We start from the raw sequence: 18,194 nt of genomic DNA on the forward strand, positions 1-18,194 counted from the left end.
GTCAGACTGACTGGCCTGTAATTTCCCGGATCTCATCTGGAACCCGTTTTAAAGATGGGGGTGACATTTGCTACCTTCCAGGCCTCAGGAATGGAGGCAGATTTCAATGAAAGATTACATATTTTTGTCAGAAGATCCACAAGTTCATCTTTTAGTTCTTTCAGAACTCTTGGATGTATACCATCCGGACCCGGTGACTTATTAGTTTTTAATTCATCTATCAGTTGTAGGACCTCCTCTCTTGTCACCTCAATCTGACTCAGGTCTTTCAACACCCCTTCCAAAATTAGTGGTTCTGGAGTGGGCAAACACTTTTCATCTTCCACAGTGAAGACAGAGGCAAAAAATGCATTCAGCTTTTCAGCCATTTCCCTATCCTCCTTCAGTAACCCTTTGACCCCTTGGTCATCCAAGGGCCCCACTGCCTCCCTGGCTGGTTTCCTGCTTCTAATATATTTGAAGAAATTTTTATTGTTGGTCTTTATGTTTTTTGCAATATGTTCCTCATAGTCCCTTTTTGCTTGCCTGATCACAGTCTTGCATTTGATTTGCCACAGCCTATGTTCCCTTTTATTAATTTCACTTGGACTAGCTTTCCACCACTTAAAGGAGTCCTTCTTACCTTTTACAGCTTCCATTACTTTGTTCGTTAACCATGCAGGCCTTCTCTTATACCTGTTTGTGCCTTTCCTAACTTGTCGTATATATTTTATCTGAGCTTCTAAGATTGTAGTTTTAAATAGCCTCCAAGCTTCCCCAAGAGTTTTGACTGTATTTACCTTTCCTTTCAGTTTCCTCTTCACATGCCTCCTCATCTCAGAGAATTTACCCCTTTTAAAGTTAAACGTGGTTGTGCCAGTCTTTTGGGGCAACTCTCTATTTATACAAATGGTGAAATAAATAACGTTATGGTCACTGCGCCCAAGCGGTGCGATCACTTTTACATCTCTCACCAAGTCTTGGGCATTACTTAGGACCAAATCCAGGATCGCCCCACCCCTGGTAGGTTCTGAGACCATCTGCTCCATAGCACAGTCATTGAGAGCATCAAGAAATTCAATCTCTTTCTCTCGACCAGAACACATATTGACCCTATCAATCTGTGGGTAGTTAAAATCACCTATTACAACACAGTTTTTACGTTTAGCCGCTATCTTTAATCCTTCCATCGTATTATAATCGTCCTCTATCTTTTGATTTGGTGGGCGATAGCAAACTCCCATAGTTAAATTTCCTTTTGGGCCCTCTATTTCAACCCAAAGCATTTCTAGAAGGGAATCTAATTCTCTGACCTCAGTCTTACTGCACCGTATACCCTCTCTGACATACAGAGCCACCCCGCCTCCAACCCTTTCCTCCCTATCCTTCTGATATAACTTATATCCAGGAATCACCGTGTCCCACTGATTCTCCTCATTCCACCAAGTTTCTGAAATTTCCACAATGTCTATGTTTTCTCCCAACACTAAACATTCCAACTCACCAATTTTACTTCAAACACTTCTAGCATTTGCATACAAACATCTATAATTTCCCAGGCAATCTAGGCCCGCAACCTTCCTCCTGCCGCCTCGAGACTTTGGCATACAGTCCATACTGTCACCATCTCAGTGGACAACTCTGATCCATTAGATGGGGAACCACGCATGCGTCAAATCGGTTAAGACGCTCCCAGAACGTACTCCCGGAGAAATTTGTTATTAAGCCATCGAAGAAGAGAGATAAACTTCTGAAAACAGTTTGAAATATTTGTGAAAGGAAGCAAGACCTGGAGGGCATCAATCAGAGTGAGTCTTTGGAAGTGTGATTTCTTATCATCTCTTTACTCTCCGCTCCCTGGGAGGAGGCCAGAAAGCGAGAAGAGAACATGGCGACTAAAAAGGAGCTGAAGGATTTAACACAGCTCATTGCTTCTTCAGAACAGAATGTAAGGGGCGATATTAAAGCTCTTAAAACAGACCTGAGACAGATGGCTATAGAAATTAAGAACATAAAAAAGGTGGCTGATAAGGCAGCCAAAAAAGCTCAAGTTAATGAAGACAAAATTAAAGAGCTAACGAGCAAATTAGCGTTTGTAAGCGATCGTCAAAGGAGAAGAAACATTCGCTTATCAGGCATCCCTGAAGAGATTACACAGAAAGACCTTGAATCAAAACTACTGGAATGGCTTGAGCGATATGATTTAAGGATACAAACGGAAGATATAGAAAGAGTACACAGATCTCTCCGCCCCAAGCCAAGCCTGGGAGCAAAGCCAAGGGATGTTATTATGGCTTTTGCAAGAGAGAAAATAAGGGACAATATTTATAAATGTTTGAAACTTCAGAAGGATTTACAGTTTGATGATAATAAAGTTATAGTAAGACAGGACCTCTCTCCAGAGACACTCCAGCAAAGAGCAATACTAAGACCTTATACGCAAAGTCTTGTTGAAAATGGAATATTATTTTCATGGGGCTACCCGGCAGTGATTTTGGTTTTTAAAGAAGGCAAGCTGCTGCAAGCTAAAAATCCAGAAGAGGCAAGAAAAATGTTGGAGAGATTGGGAATCAACATGAGGCCGTTAGAACCAGGAAATGTGGAGGAGCAAGAAGACGAGCAACAGGAACCTTGTGAGAACACTTCAAGTAGCAGTGAAGAAGAAGGAGAGTCGAGTCAGACACTGCAAAGCAAGCCAAAGCGTTTGAGAAAAGACACTGGGGGCTCTTAGTAATGAGAGTCTCCAAGGAAATTTAATATTGCTTTCAATTTACTTTAAAAAAATCTTTTTTTTTTTTTTTGGAATAAGATGGCTTATAGAGAAATATTGAAATGAGTTACATTAATTAGATAGGGAGGAAGGGAAAGGAACGTGGACCCCAACTTAGCAACGAAGAGGTCAGGAGGTTATGCCACCTGTACACCCTTTGAGGGTTCTTCTTCGGGGAGGGGGAAGGGGAAAGGTAGTGACCATCAAAGTAAGAGAGGATAGAAATGAGCACATATGTATGAAATTTACAAAGGAAAATGGTTGAGACAATTAAAATATTATCTTTAAATATAAATGGGTTGGCTTCAGATTTAAAAAGGTATAGATTGAAAAATATGCTAAAAAAACAGGGAATAGATATAGTGTGTCTCCAGGAGACCCATAAAGGTAAAAAAGATAAAAAACCCCTACTAAACTCTACACTATGGGAAACAAGGGTGGAAGCAAGAGGAACTAGGAAGGCAAGAGGGGTAGCGATACTTACACATTCTAGCTTGAAGTTAGAAGTACTGGATCAAATATCTGATTTAGAGGGAAGATATGTTTTTTTGAAATTTAAGTTGAATAGTAGGAAGTTTACAATAGTATCTATCTATGCCCCAAATATGGGTCAGGTAAGCTTCTTAAATAAGGTATTCCAGAAACTGCAGAACTTTTATGAAGGGGATGTGGTAGTGGCAGGGGATATGAATTATGATTTTAAGAAAAGTAAAACCTTGAAATTTAAGAAATGGAAATTGAAAGATGTGTTCACATATGAAGGGAACAATTCTCAACCTACATATTTCTCTAATAGATTTAAGACTTTTTCATATATAGATTATATTTTAGTAAAGGAATCAAATGAGTTAGAGGTGATGAAGGCAGTAACTGAGCCATTATGGATTTCGGACCACGCTCCTTTAAGGGTGCAATTTAGAATAAGTGAAGAGAGAAAAGAGTTTACTTGGAAATATAAGGCATATCTGCCCTTGACAGGAAAAGATCGGATGGACTTAAGAAGGGATATAGAATGCTATTTTAGAGAAAATAGGAATTCAGCCACAGAAGGAGTAGTTTGGGATGCGGCTAAGGCAGTTATAAGAGGAGCTTATATAGCTAAGGAAATTAGAATTAGAAAGGAAAATAATAAGGAAAGAAGTAGGATAGTAAATGAGATTAAACGAATACAGAAAGACCTACAGGGAAATTATAATAGGCAGTCATATGAATTATTCAAAAAACTTAAAAAAGATTTAGAGAACTTGGATTCATTATCTATGTGGAAAAAGGATATATTAGTTAAGAATGAGTACCATAGAATTAATATAAATACAATGAGAAGAATGGCGAATTATTTAAAGATGAAAAAGGAAAAACAAAAAATTGGATGTATTAAGGGAAATGGGGATAAACAATTTTTTAAAAATGCTCGGATAAGAGAGGAATTTGCTACATTTTATCAACAACTATTCAATTTGGGAGAAAACCAAAGATTCGAGGAACAGCTAGATAATAAATTAACGATAGAACAGAGAGAGAGCCTGAATAAAGAAATTACCCGGCAGGAAATAATAGAGGTATTAAAAAGGTTAAAAAACAGGAAATCCCCTGGTTTGGATGGTTTTACGGCAGAATATTATAAAGAAATGGCAGAGTTAATAATACCAGAAATGCAAAGTTTATTTAATTATATTTTAAAAGGGGGGAAAATACCAGATTCATGGAAAAAAGCTGAAATTTTACCAATTTTGAAGCCTCAGAAGGATCCCCTAGAAATAAATTCATATAGGCCAATTAGCCTGATGAATCAAGACTATAAAATATTTACAAAAATTCTAGCTAATAGACTAGAAAAATATTTACCAAACTTGATTAAGGAAGATCAATATGGTTTTGTTAGAGGTAGATTTATTGCAGATCCATTGAGAAATATATTGAATGTTTTGTTCTGTAAGGATAAGAAAACTTTGGCCTTGTTAAAATTAGATGTGTATAAGGCGTTTGATACGGTAAATCACAATTATTTAATGCAGGTATTGGAAAACTTTGGTTTTGATGGGCCCTTTTTAAATGTTGTAAGGGAAATCTATAGGGGGGGTAAAGCAGTAATTAGAATAAATGATGGGCACTCTAGAGAAATTTCGATACAGAGAGGAGTAAAGCAAGGTTGCCCATTATCTCCTTTGTTATTTGCATTAGCAATTGAACCCCTAGCAGATAGGATACGAAATAGTGGTAGAATTCAGGGATTTCAAATAGGTAAGGAAGAATTGAAATTAAACCTTTTTGCGGATGATATTTTGTTGACAATAAGTAATCCACTGCAGGCAATACGAGAATTGTTAGTTATTTTAGAAGATTTTAAGTTATGTTCGGGACTTGGAATAAACATTAAGAAATCAGAAATAATGTTTATTAATGTAGGTGGGGAAACCAAGAAGGCAATATTAGCCTTAACGGGGATGAAATCAGGAGTTAGCAAAATTAAATATTTAGGAGTTTATCTTAATAAAAATATAGAGAGGCTACAAAAAATGAATTATAATAAGGTGTGGTTAAAGATTTTAAAGAAATTGAAGGAATGGAAGAACAAAAATTTGAGTATCCTAGGGAAAATTAGAGCAATAAAAATGTTTATACTCCCAAAGCTGCTATATTTATTTCAAGTACTTCCTATAAGATTAGATCAGGAAATGATAAGGAAATGGGATGAACATATTAAAAATTGGGTCTTTGGTCGGAAAAAAGCAAGAATACAAAAAAAGTTGATATATATGCCCCAAGATGAATTAGGATGGGGAGTTCCATATTTACAAGCTTATTATGATGCAGTTCAGTTGAAAGCACTGATGGAGTTAGAATGGAGGAAAGGGGATAAATGGGTAAGACTTGAATCTGCAGTCAATAAGGGAGCAGGTAGTAGTGGAATTTACACGAGAGAGATAAAAAAGGTAATGATACAAACCGAAGGTCCAAGAAAAATAGCTTTAATTGTGTGGAAGAGGTGGAAAAAGATCTTAATGCCTTTAACCTCGAAATGGACCCCACTTAAGGATATCTGGGAAAAAGAGATGAACCCAAAATTCTATGAAGAGCTGCAAAGGGAAGACATAATAAGAGTCAAGGATTTGTACAATAGCCAAGGGGCCTTATTACCACTTCAGGAGTTGAACTGTAAGATAGGGAAACAATATTGGTTAAATCTAATGGGATTATATCAAACAATCCGACAAGAAAAGTATAAAGATGCTATTAAAAGAGATGACAATTTTATAGAAAAGGCACTATATGTGGATGAAAGGAAGAAAGGACTGTCAGGGATTATTTACCTTGAATTGGTAAAAGATAAGGAGTTCATGTATAGAACCTTAAAGAACAAATGGAATAAAGAAAAACAAATAACTGATGAGGAGGTGAATAAGTTAATGATGAATTTGAAGAAAATTAAGATAGAGAAATATAGAGAACTTGAAAGGAAGATAATCTTGAAATGGTATAGGACGCCGGCTCAATTGGCATATATGATTAAAGGGATGAAACCAAATTGTTGGCACTGTAATGCAAAAGAAGGGTGGTACTCCCACTTATGGTGGGAGTGCCCCAAGGTTATAGAGTTTTGGGGGAAAATTCGGGGAAAAATAGTGGGGGCATGTAAGTTTAATATTGATATAGATGGGGAGTTGTTATTTATGGGGGTACTGGAAAACAATAACATTGAGAAACAAAACCAGAGCATTTTCAAAGCAATGATATTAGCAGCACATGCAGTGATAGCATATGGTTGGAAGGAGAGCTTAAAATGGACCCTGGAAAGATGGAACAATTATTTGTATGAATATATACAATCAGACATATTAGAATGTTTAAAACAAGATAAGATATGGGATAGAAAAATTGAAGAGATAAAAGAGAAATGGGATATATACTTCTCATGGGTATTTAAGGGGGAAGCCAACAAAGCTATATTTGAAAAATTGGGAAAAGTGTGCTCATGGTTAAAAATTTAATTGTAACTTTAGTATGGTCACTTGGTGGGGGGGAGGGATATAAATAGGGGTAAAAATGGTGTCATAAGAGAATTGGAAATGTATTCTATGTAATGTAATATTTGAGACACAATAAAATAAAAAAAGGAAAAAAAAAAAAGACAACTCTGATCCATTACACAGATGTGTGTTAGCCTGTGCAGAGTTGGCTGCAACTCCACCATGCTTTGTACAGGGCTGCAATTTGTATGAGGGGGGAGTCCTCTGGCAGAAGCTCTGCAGAGCTTTTTTAGTCTTGTGCCTTTACATTGAAAGGGGGGTATTTGTGCCAATGTTCTGGAGCATCTGCATAGTAATGCTAATTTCCTGCCCTTCCTTGCAAATTTTTATGGTTTTCTCTTTGTGATTCTCAAATTTGATCGTTCACACTGGCCGTGACCTCGGCAGTTTTTAAAATCCTGCCTGTGCAAATTGCACTCTTCCTCCAACTGGATCAATTCTAAGCAATTTTTAAATTTGATGGTTTGCAGGAGGTCCATGTGGCTAAGCCACCATTTTAATGTTAGGCTTTCAGAGACTGCCAAAATGATTCCTCCCCCAAACTGTTTTACAAACTCTAAGTATCCCAACCCAATGAACCTTGAGATTTGTTTGGGATAGTAGGAATTTATAACAGAAAACGCAGCACCCCTAATTACATTTCCTGTGAGTTATTGAGGGAAGCCATAATAAATCAAGTGATATAAAACTAATTTAACTATGTACTGCAGTTCTTCACCTTCTCTGGCAGCAATGATTCACCACAAGGAGAGTCTGGTTTTAACAACATATCCTTGGGTAGATATTTGCACTGTCTTGTGCATAGTTTTAGAATTTTATGAAGGCTGACAATGCTGGCTTCTGTCCAGTGCACACTGAGCATCACTATTGAGATATTCTATCTTATTCTGTTTTTATTATTGATACGAATGCTGTTTTAATTGCCTCATTCAATATATTGTTACTGTCACAATCTTGTGTGACTCTGTAACTCTCCTTGAGACAGTTTGTATGGAGGGCAGAATAGAAACAAACAAGCCCTTGAATTCAACTTACCAATGAGACTTGTTTATTCCTAATAATTGATATTACCAAAATTGCTTCTGAAAGGAAGAACTTTATAAATTTTAACATTTGTCCTGAGTTTAAACCAAGTAGGTGATGATATGAAGAAAACAGGGCCTGCCACTAATAGTTTATTTGTTGACTAGATCCACAATGTTGGCATGAACTGAGCACAGCATTTTTAAAGAGACAAATGGGGAGTGGAGAGGCGAAGGAAAATAAAAACTAATGTTAATGTGGTGATACAGACATGGATGGGAAATGGCATGCTGGAACTTGACATCTTCAGTACCCAATTGCTCCTTCTGAGAAGAGATCAAAAAAGGTTGCAGAACTCAGGCTAGGAAACATTTATTGGGGACTTTATATTTAGTTTCTTTCAATAATCCTATCTCTAGAAAACTATTCAGGATTAGAAGCCTTTTAAAAGTTTCCTTCAAGGAAACTCATGCTTCTTACTCTTCAGCTAAGGCTTATACCAGGGTAGTTCCATCCCCTTCTTCACTTCCCTTCTTAGGAGCCAGAATCTGCCTTCATTCCATTTACCCTCATGGAATCTTCATGGTTTGCTTTGCAGGAAGGTTAAATGTGTAAAGCAGATGTAGTAGCAAACTTCTTTCACATCCATTTTTACTGGATAAATTTTGCAGAACATATTTAAAAAATTATACACACATGCATACACACACACTGAGAAATGATAGCACTTAAATGACATTACCATCTTTTCTTGTTCTTGTCAACATCATCTCAACCATCTTATACCTTGCCTTGTTCTTTTTCCACAGATGGAGAAATATCCTTTCTTTGTGGTTCTATTTTGTGCGGCATTCACAGCCCCTGTTCTTGGATTCCCGTATGGCGATGTTTCAATAGCTTGTGACTCCATGTTACCAGATCATGGAAGTGCACCACAGAAGTCCTCCCCACCTTTTGTTATCTCTGTATCTTTTGATAGGTATGATCCAGGAAATGAAATACAAGGTAAATTACATACAAGATTACATTGCATAAATTTACTGAGATCATATGTGGCCAGCCGGTGGACCTGGAAAATTGGTGGATACCTGATGCATTTTTGAGCCTACCTAATTTTAATGAGTAGTCAAAAGTTTCCCAAAAGTTGCACTCATAAAGGAAAGCAGAAAATTGCTTTCAGACTATAACAGTATAATTGATACTGTAATGTTCCCCCCTTGTTCATTTTTTTTTTGCATTGCCCATGCTATGTCTATGTGCATGAGTTCTCAGAATAATGCTACTATTGGACAGTATCAGCTTTCTTATAGTGCAACATCATCTGTGGGATCAGTTTGTGTAGCAAAATTTATTTCCTGTCACTGACCACAGTTTGGAGATTAGAATGGCACTCAAGAGTATATTAGCCATTTCTAATTAGCCATTAGCCATATATTCAGGACTACAGTTATCCTATGGTTCTGTTGAATCACAGAAAATCACAGACTATGGTATTCAGTGTAGAATCATGGTTCCTAAATATCTAAATTTTTGTTCAATTAAGCAACATTTTTGGGGTAAAATGCAACTCTGGTTATATTGGGGAGGCAGAAGAATCAGATCAAAAACACTATTCTTTTAGTACATGATCACAATGTATGTTAAGAACGGCCACTTACAATTTTCTTTTTGTAGATAGAGAAATGCTGTGGGATAAAACAACCCTGTAAAAAGCAGCTGATTTCACTGTTGCCCCCCCCCCCCCTCCAGCCAATGTAGCATACTGGAATTTAAGTTTTTACAAAGGTAAACTGATCCAGGGAAGCATTGAATATCCAGAGAAGCATTATAGTTTCCTATTAGTTGCTGCAAGTTGTGGGTTTCACTGGAGAACATTCATCCCACCACAAATATGTGCTTAGGGCAGAAAGATAACCTTATAATTACCAAAAGTGTTAGTGGTTAATAATGACAGATGTTTGAAACAGGTTCCAGTAGTTGTGAAACATGCTGACTTATGTACCATAGATACAGGTTTTGTAATGACATTTTACTACCCCAAGGTGTACTGGAATTCTGCTTGGGTACTAAACATACCCCAAATACAATTTTTTTCATACTCTTCTAATAGCGATGAAAAACATTCTTTTTTTTATGTTTGCAAAAATACACTTGAAAGTTTATAAGGCATGCATTCTGAAACAGGATGACCAGCTTTAGCATGAGAAATTCCTGGAGATGTGATGTCTGGAGAGGGGTGGAGTTTAGTGGGGATATGATCGATATTCTCCCTCTGAAGATTCCATTTCCCCCAGGGGAATTGATCTCTGTAATTCTTGGAGAACTTCAGGCCCCACCTGTAAGTTTTCAGGAACTGAAATAATGGAAACCAAAAAAGTGGCTGAAATTGATTCTCAGTAGTTGTGGGGAAAACCACAACTCCTTTATGGCTCTCTTTGTAACTATCTAAAATCAGAATAAAGGATGTAAATACTAAATATTTCAGGGGGGAAAGTGCAACGTAAAAGGAATTATGCAAATTTTATCACTTTGCATAATGTACATTGAGTCCAGACTCCCACTTTTCTTGGTATAAGATTTTTATTTGATAGTGCAAAATGCGCACAGGATTTAGTTGACCTGGTGGAAAGGATTCTTGTATCTTTAAAAGCCAGCTATTGGAATTTGGCTGCACTTGCCAAATTCACTCTTGAACCCAGTGTTCAGAGATGAAGATGACATCATAGTTTCCACATGTTTACCCCCCTCCTTTTCTACCCTGCTCCATTGCTCACGTGTGGGGTCGGGAGCTTCCCTTCCATGAGTGGGCAAAAGGTAATCCTAGGTATAAAGGCTTTAAAGGTCAACACTAGCACCTCAGCATTTAGAATTGCATTCAGAATCAAACTGGGAGCTAGTGAAGATGGGCCAAGACTGGAATGGTATTGTCCTTATGACTCACTCCAGCCAACATTGTGGCTGCAATAGAAGAAACATCAGGGTGAAACTATACACACTATTCTATCAAAACATTTATAACAAGAAAATAATGGGGTGATGAGAAAAACTCTGTGGTCTCTACTTCTAAGTAGCCTCTGCTTCTAAACGGTCCATAATGAGAAATATAAGTGTGCACACAGGCACTTTGACATTTCAAAGCCTCTACCTTTAAACAGACTGCAATAAAATACACAAGAGTGCATGCAGGCACTTTAACATAACCTCTTATTCCAAACAGTCTGCACTTAAATGAATCCAAACAGTCTGCAGTGGAATAATTCAGAGTGCACACAGGCACTTTTTAAAGGTTAAGAGTCTGCATGTGACTCATAAACCAAAACATTAGAATATAGTCTGTAATGAATTCTTTCAGCAAGAGTGCACACCGGCACTTTTTTATGGGTTCCATGTGAAATCCTCACATCAAACAAATTATTCCACTTCACTGTCATGCACACTCAGTCCACTATTGTTTCAGTGAGGTGTTAGGATAAAGAATAAGCTCTTCCACATAAAGTCAGTCCACGTTAGCCATTGTCAAATGTTTTGTTGCCTTTATTAAGACTGATGGCTTTTAAGTGGAACCCAAAAATCCTGTCACTTCTTCACAAGGCTCTAGTTCATTCTTTGTAAAGATGGAGTGGGTTCTACATTGCTTAACATTGTGGCTGCAGCATTCCATACTAACAGAAATTTCTGGGCAGTTTTCAAGGGCAGCACCATATAGAGTACATTGCAGTAATCTAATCTATATGTTACCAGAGCTTGCACCACAGTAGCCAGATCTATTCTGGCCAGGAAAGCATGCAGCTGGCTAACTGCTAAAATTGGTTAAAAAAATCCCACTCCTAGCCACTGCTGCCACCTGGTTGTCCGGCAGTTGGCACTGTTCCAGAAGCACCTGCAAATCACTGACATTTAACCCACTTAACTGGAATAATTGGAGGCCTTTAATTAATTCATATACCTGTGCTGTCTAGTCACATCTAGGATTGCCAACTGCAGTTTGAAAAATTCTTAACTATTTGGGGTGGAGCCTTAGGGGGGCAGGATTTGTGGAAGGGACCTCTGCAGGGTATGTTGCTATAAAATCCACCTTCCAAAGCAGCCATTTTTTTCAGAGGAACCAATTTCTGTAGTCAGGAGATAGATGTAATTCCAGGAGATCTCCACACCCCACCTGGAAGTTGGCAATGCTAGCATCTCTCTGGAGTGGGTAAAAAATATGGCTTGGAAAAGGCTAAATCACATAATTCCCTTTTTTCCTCAAAGAAGATCTTCTAAGCACTTCTGTTCTAGTATTATATATCTGTCTAAATTGTTTTTAAGATGCTGACCATTGCTATTCACCACCATGTTTATTCACTGGTGCTATTTACCACCATGAATATCATAGTTTACAATATGTCAAAAATTTGTGATGGAAAACTTATAAGTGTATACTGTTGATTTTCCCTAGTGATTCTAGAAGGAACAGCACGATATGGATTTAAAGGATTTATGTTACAGGCCCGAGAAGTTGGTGGAAATATTCCTGTCGGTAAATTTCGCATCATAGATCGAAACACACAAGGTCTTGCATGTGCCAATATTTCGGTATGTGTTCATTTGTTCAGAGAATTTACTTAGCCTTTTAAATACTGCCACTTGAATTTGCACAAATATGTTGAGTTATTTAGTCCTCTCCACAAACTCTTTAATCTCATGTGGATGTTATAAATCAGTGTTTCCCAACTTGTGGGTCTGGATGCAAAAGTGGGGTGTGAAACCTTTAAAAGTGGGTCACAGGCCAGCCCACACTAATAAAACACAGGAAACCACAGTCTAGGTTGAGCAAACACTTACAAACAAACCATGCAGAGACCAATTAAACCATACATTTCTACTCACAATTGTTTATACACTTTTAATCACAAATTCATTGATCGAGTGGATTGAACTGTATTAAGAGATTTTGTGCAGTTTATGCAGTCTGTGTATTGAAGAATAATTGCATTGTTGGACATTGTTGATGAATTTATAAGGTTGTGATTAATAGTGTATAAACAATTGTGAGTAGTAACATATGGTTTAATTGGCCTGTGCATGGTTTGTTTGTTTGTTTGATTTTCCATAGTGATTCTAGAAGAAACATCATGATATAAATTTAAAAGATTTATGTTACAGGCCCGAAAAGTTGCTGGAAATATTCCTGTTGGTACATTAATGCCAGCCCCCACTAATGGCAGCTCTTGCCTTCTGCATCCCTTGCATCTTGCCTTTCTTTCCTCCTTCTTATCTTCTCCACTTCTTATCTCCCCCTTCCTTCTTTTTGACAATAATGAGGGGAGGGCAGGTCATTTGGCAACTAATAACTTCACAGTAGTAGCTGAAAGAAGGGGGGAAGAATGGCTGAAGAGTAGGTGGGAACTGTTCAGCATGCCATGGGAAAAACAGAGGAGGATAGAATATCTGATAGTATCTGGCTTATACCGTAATTGTCAGTATTTGATAGTATCTTATAGAAGATTTGTAATAGTGCTTAGTAAATTTTTATGCTAACTTCATTTAACCTATCATGAAACATCCCCCTGAATAAGTAAAGAACAAACAAACTTAAACAGAAACATAATGTCAGATTTTGATTCTAAAATTCAAATATTAAACTTTGAGGTCAAGTTTCAAAACCAAAATCTGAATTGTAAATTCTAAATTGTTAAATTTGAAAATTCATTTATTTGTTTTACACTTCATTTCAACTGTAATAGTAATATTAATTTTTGATCAAATGGCACAAATAGCAAAATAGTAATTCTTAGATACTGTATTTATAGGAATTCCTTGACTTTCATGAGCAAATATGCTTGTTTCCATTATTCTCAATTTTATATGTATTTTTGTTTCAGAATTCAGCAGTAAGTCACACAAATCCCAGAGTAAAGCACCAAGTTAGAGCAATCTGGGTTGCTCCTCGTAATACGAGAAAGATACGACTTATGTAAGTTGTAAATTTATTGTTATAAGGTATTTTTAAAGGGACTTTAACTTTTTAAAAAGAAAGCGGCATCTTGAAATAAATGATCAAAAACTCAGTTAAGGCTTTTGATTATAAACTTGAAATTCACCAACATTAATGGGGGCAAGTTATCAAACAGGTAAGGATCCTGAAGTATTGAAGAACCATTTTTATGAAGAAAAGTGAGCATTTGGGGGGTCAGTAAACAAGGTGAACACATACAAATTAATAAGATTTAAAGATAACCCTTTATGCACAGGCATTTTATGAGCATACAAGCAGGCTCTGTACCCCAAGTGGACTGATGGTTCAGTTGAATAGAAACCTGGCAATTCCTCTATATTAGCTCACTTACTGCTGAAAGTAATTTGAAAAATGATGCTGCACTTATGTGTCAAAATATCTTGTTAGAAAAAAGCCATGCACAGTCATCATATCTCTAATTTTTTTCCCTTAGGGGAACTTTTGTTCAAGATTATGATACCTATTGGGTTGGTGTTCATAGCAAAACCCTCTCACCCAGAGACTCAGATGCAACTAATGATTCCAAAGCTATCAATGATTCTATGACAACTAGTACCTCAGTGATAGCCAATGATTCTGTTACATCCGTTGTTTCTGAGAACACTACTGATTCCGACACATCTCTTGAGAGTGATGAAAATTTTGATTTCAATGCCTTGATTGGGCCTGAGATAGACTTTGAGACACCTGAGAAAACTGATGACTCCAACAGAGAAAATGAGACACTTGAGAAAACTGAAGAACCCAAAAGAGGAAATTCTACAAGGAAAGGCAGGAGGAAGGTACCTATGAAATGCTTATTGCAATTAATTATTGATATATGAAGGGAAAAGGAACTTCAAATGAATGTTACAAACGCACATATTTGAAAAATGTGACCAAGGGTCAATTGCCCCCAAATGCGTATATGAATACTTCCTTAGGATCAGTTTTTATGTCACCTTAGCACTTTCTTATGTTCTACAAGCCACTCTAGTAACATAAGCAACAGGAATTATTGATAACAGGACTAGACTTTATGGTTACAAGTAGGGATTTCACCAAAATAAATCCATGTGAATTTTCCACATGCACCCAAATACTGCTAAATATTACCTTATGGAGAGCAACTTATTCTGATTGTGTCTCTCTGTGTAGAATTTGCTGGGCAATACCTTTGTATTGGTGTCCCTGTGTGATCATAATGTTTGTTTCTACTCTGATCGCCAGTGATTTCCTACTGGATTGGTTGCATGGAGATAGTCTTAGCCAATGGGCAACAGGTGCAGCTTCCCTGGACCCCATGCTGGGAGGGGCTTTACCACCCATGGGCCTGCTCTCCAAAGGAGAGAGAAAGAAGAACAGACTCCTGGCACCACTCATACCCACCATGTCTGGGACTCAGGCAGCTAGTTTGCCATGGCAGCTGTTTGCATTTGCTCCAGTTTGCACCTGCTCCATTTGAAGCTTAAGTAGCTGGCTTCTGTGGCAATGGTGGCTCCTGACCACCTCACACACACCAAGATTGATTAGCCTCGGTTGTAGCCAGGGCAGCAATGGAATGGTCATAATTCTGGAACCCCATATTGGAATTTTGCCTAGGGCCCTAGAATCACTAAGACTACCCCTGTGGTTGCCCCCTGCCTGAATTAACAAGTGACTTATGTTACAATGATAATTAAGGTTGGATTTATGCATGTAGCAGAATGAGAGTGAAATGAAGTAATAGAATGGGTTATAGCACTTCTGAATAAAGATTAAGCATTCTTCTTTAATTGCTTTCCCACATGAAAAACATATCCTGGTGAAACAATCTAGTACAGCTCTTTGCCTACTGTTCTGGTTTTCCCTTTTCATGTCTCAATTAGCACTGGAAACCATTTAAATGAAATCCCCTCACTCCACTCACATTTGAAGTCTAAAGTGGTTTCTGGACTGTACCACTTAATATTACTACATGTGTAGTCTGGCCACATGGACTGGCATTTTTACATGCTTATTTAATCAAGGATAACAACAGTTATTGGGTTAGATCCTGCTTAATCTTGCTGTGGTTGGGAGGGAACAGTTTTCACCAGGTCCACAGATTTCTGATTCCTCCTCTCATGCTTTTCATGGGTGTTCCCCTCCCACAGAAATGGCATTGGGGGACATGAGGGCCTGTAGCAGGAAGGTGAGACAAGAGAGTCATTTTTGATGGGATACAATCCACAGTGAAGAATTTCATCGTTAGAACCTTTCATATAGAGTCATCCTGGTTCATTTCCAGATTAATAGGCATATAATACCTTTAATCATACATCAACACTTTTAATTTTTCTTTTCAGTCCATTGTGAATGTGCAGATAAAATGTGGAAAGGTAAGAATCTTCTCTCAGTAATTCCTCAGTGTTTCCTATGGCAACTGTTCTTAATTGCATAATAACCAATCTGTGTATTGCTGCTGGATTCTTTCATAAAACAGCAACGTGCACCTGTATCTCCCTCCCAAAGCAATATTAGGGCCAAAATCCTGTGCAGATTCTGTGCAAAATCCTGTGCAAAGTTAAATAGAGGCTAATCTCTGAAATACTTGGCTGCTTAGAACCAACCAAGATACAAAGGCCTCAATTAATTTGGCTTAACAATGTTCGTTACTCTTTTGTACAGTCTTGTAAATCCAGAAAAGTTACACTTATATCACAACATTTTGACTAATCTGTCTTTTGGCACACAACCCATGTTAATTATTCCAGAGGGAAGCTGTGTCTGCAAAAATAAGCAGGAGTCTTGTAACACCTTTAGACTAACAAGATTTTGTTTCTGGACTAAGTTGTTCTAGTTTGTGAAATTTTATTTTAAAATAAAAACTTGTTACTATTTAAAATATTATTTATACCCTGTTAGTTATTCATTCTTTTTATAATTTTCAAGGATAGATTGGAAAACCAACTCATTTTGCTGAAGCTCTCTTATCCCTACATGACAAGTTATTTTTACTTGCTTTGGGCAATTAGATCAGTAGCAGTTTTATACTTCTGATGTCATAAAATCAAGACTGCTAGCATTATATTAGCTCACATCATATTCGGAAGAAAAAATTGGAGTGTTTTCTTAAGCCAGTAAAATAGTTACATAGTTTTTTTGAAAAATAACTCTGTGGTTTTTGTTTTTTGGCAGGATGGATCAGGCAGTGGTTCTTGTGGCCAGGTAAGCATTATTTGTTCAAAGTCTACCATTCTTTATAATGTTTGTGCATGTTTATACAGGGCTGGGTCCCAAGATTCTCTTTGGCCAAGTCAATGTGTCTTCTTTCCAGTGGGAGAGTCTTCCCTTCATCCTCCATTGGAGGAAAACTTTGACTTAATAGAAAAGAGTGTAAATCCAATCGATTTATGCAGGACTTTTTTGTAGGAAAAGCCCAGCAGGAACTTATTTGCATATTAGGCCACCCCCCCTGGCATCACCATTGTTTTCCGCAGGGCTTTTTGTAGGGAAAACCCCGTTAGGGACTCATTTGCATATTAGGCCACACCCCCTGATACCAAGCCAGCTGGAACTGCGTTCCTGTGCATTCCTGCTCAAAACAAAGCTCTGAATTTACCACACAATAATATTATTTGAGCCACTAATTATTGCTTGAGATTTCTGTAAGTCTTTGTTGACATCTCAGAATCTGGAGTCAGAAAATACACTAGCCTGGCTAAGAAGTGCTGCTGATCCCCCATTGCACTCTTGACCTTGTTTGTTCACACTGCAGATATTACTTGCTTTGGTAAAATGTCTCTTTGACTGAAAGAATTTCAGAATCATTCTCTTTTTAACAAATGCACTGTTTTACTTTTTTTCATTTATAGACTGCAGGATCTGAATGAAAAGCACTGTTGCTTTTGATCTAAATGTATTCCTTGTTATGTTCTAATGTGTTTAAATACTTTGTTTATTTCCAGGGGTCAAAAGGATACTCTCAGAGTGGTGGCAGCCAGTCCAAGGTAGATGTGGCTTTCCTTGTATTACTTAGAGTTAATTTTTCTGTCCCTTCTCAAGACTTGCCTAAGGCTGAGTGACACTATTATGCTTTAGCTGACAGCTGCTTTTCTACTGCAAAGTGTCCTTGATGCAATTTAAAAAAAAAATCCCCCTTCTGTTGTTTTCCCTTGAATCCTCCCAACCTGTTTTTGCCACTATGGTGTTCTAGATGTATGCTTACCACTTTGGGGCTATAAATGGTTTGGTGGGGAAATTTCAGAGGGGAAATGGGATGAGCTGAAAGGCCTACTGCCATTCTCACCACCTCTCCACAGTTCTACAGTGAGTTTTAAACCACAGTTTGAATACCGTTTCAAACTCAGCTTTAACCCAAGCTATGTATAATGTTCAGGTTTGTGCAGATGTAACACTAATAGATAGAACTCCAAAAGGGAAAAGGGAAAAACCC

The 18,194-nt window shown here is 37.6% G+C and overlaps 1 protein-coding gene across 1 annotated transcript in view; it reads left to right on the forward strand.

Annotated features, from left to right (window-relative positions):
• Positions 1–18,194, forward strand: part of LOC132567361 (dentin sialophosphoprotein-like) — a 49,825-nt gene that overhangs the window by 10,965 nt on the left and 20,666 nt on the right. Inside the window, exons 2-8 of the mRNA XM_060233036.1 lie at positions 8,610–8,805; positions 12,239–12,375; positions 13,665–13,756; positions 14,232–14,580; positions 16,105–16,137; positions 16,937–16,966; positions 17,707–17,748. Of these exons, the coding sequence (XP_060089019.1) occupies positions 8,610–8,805; positions 12,239–12,375; positions 13,665–13,756; positions 14,232–14,580; positions 16,105–16,137; positions 16,937–16,966; positions 17,707–17,748 (879 nt within the window). The remainder of the gene's footprint in view (positions 1–8,609; positions 8,806–12,238; positions 12,376–13,664; positions 13,757–14,231; positions 14,581–16,104; positions 16,138–16,936; positions 16,967–17,706; positions 17,749–18,194) is intronic.

This window comes from Heteronotia binoei, chromosome 2, assembly GCF_032191835.1.
Source record: "Heteronotia binoei isolate CCM8104 ecotype False Entrance Well chromosome 2, APGP_CSIRO_Hbin_v1, whole genome shotgun sequence".
In the NCBI taxonomy this organism is placed as follows: Eukaryota; Metazoa; Chordata; class Lepidosauria; order Squamata; family Gekkonidae; genus Heteronotia; species Heteronotia binoei.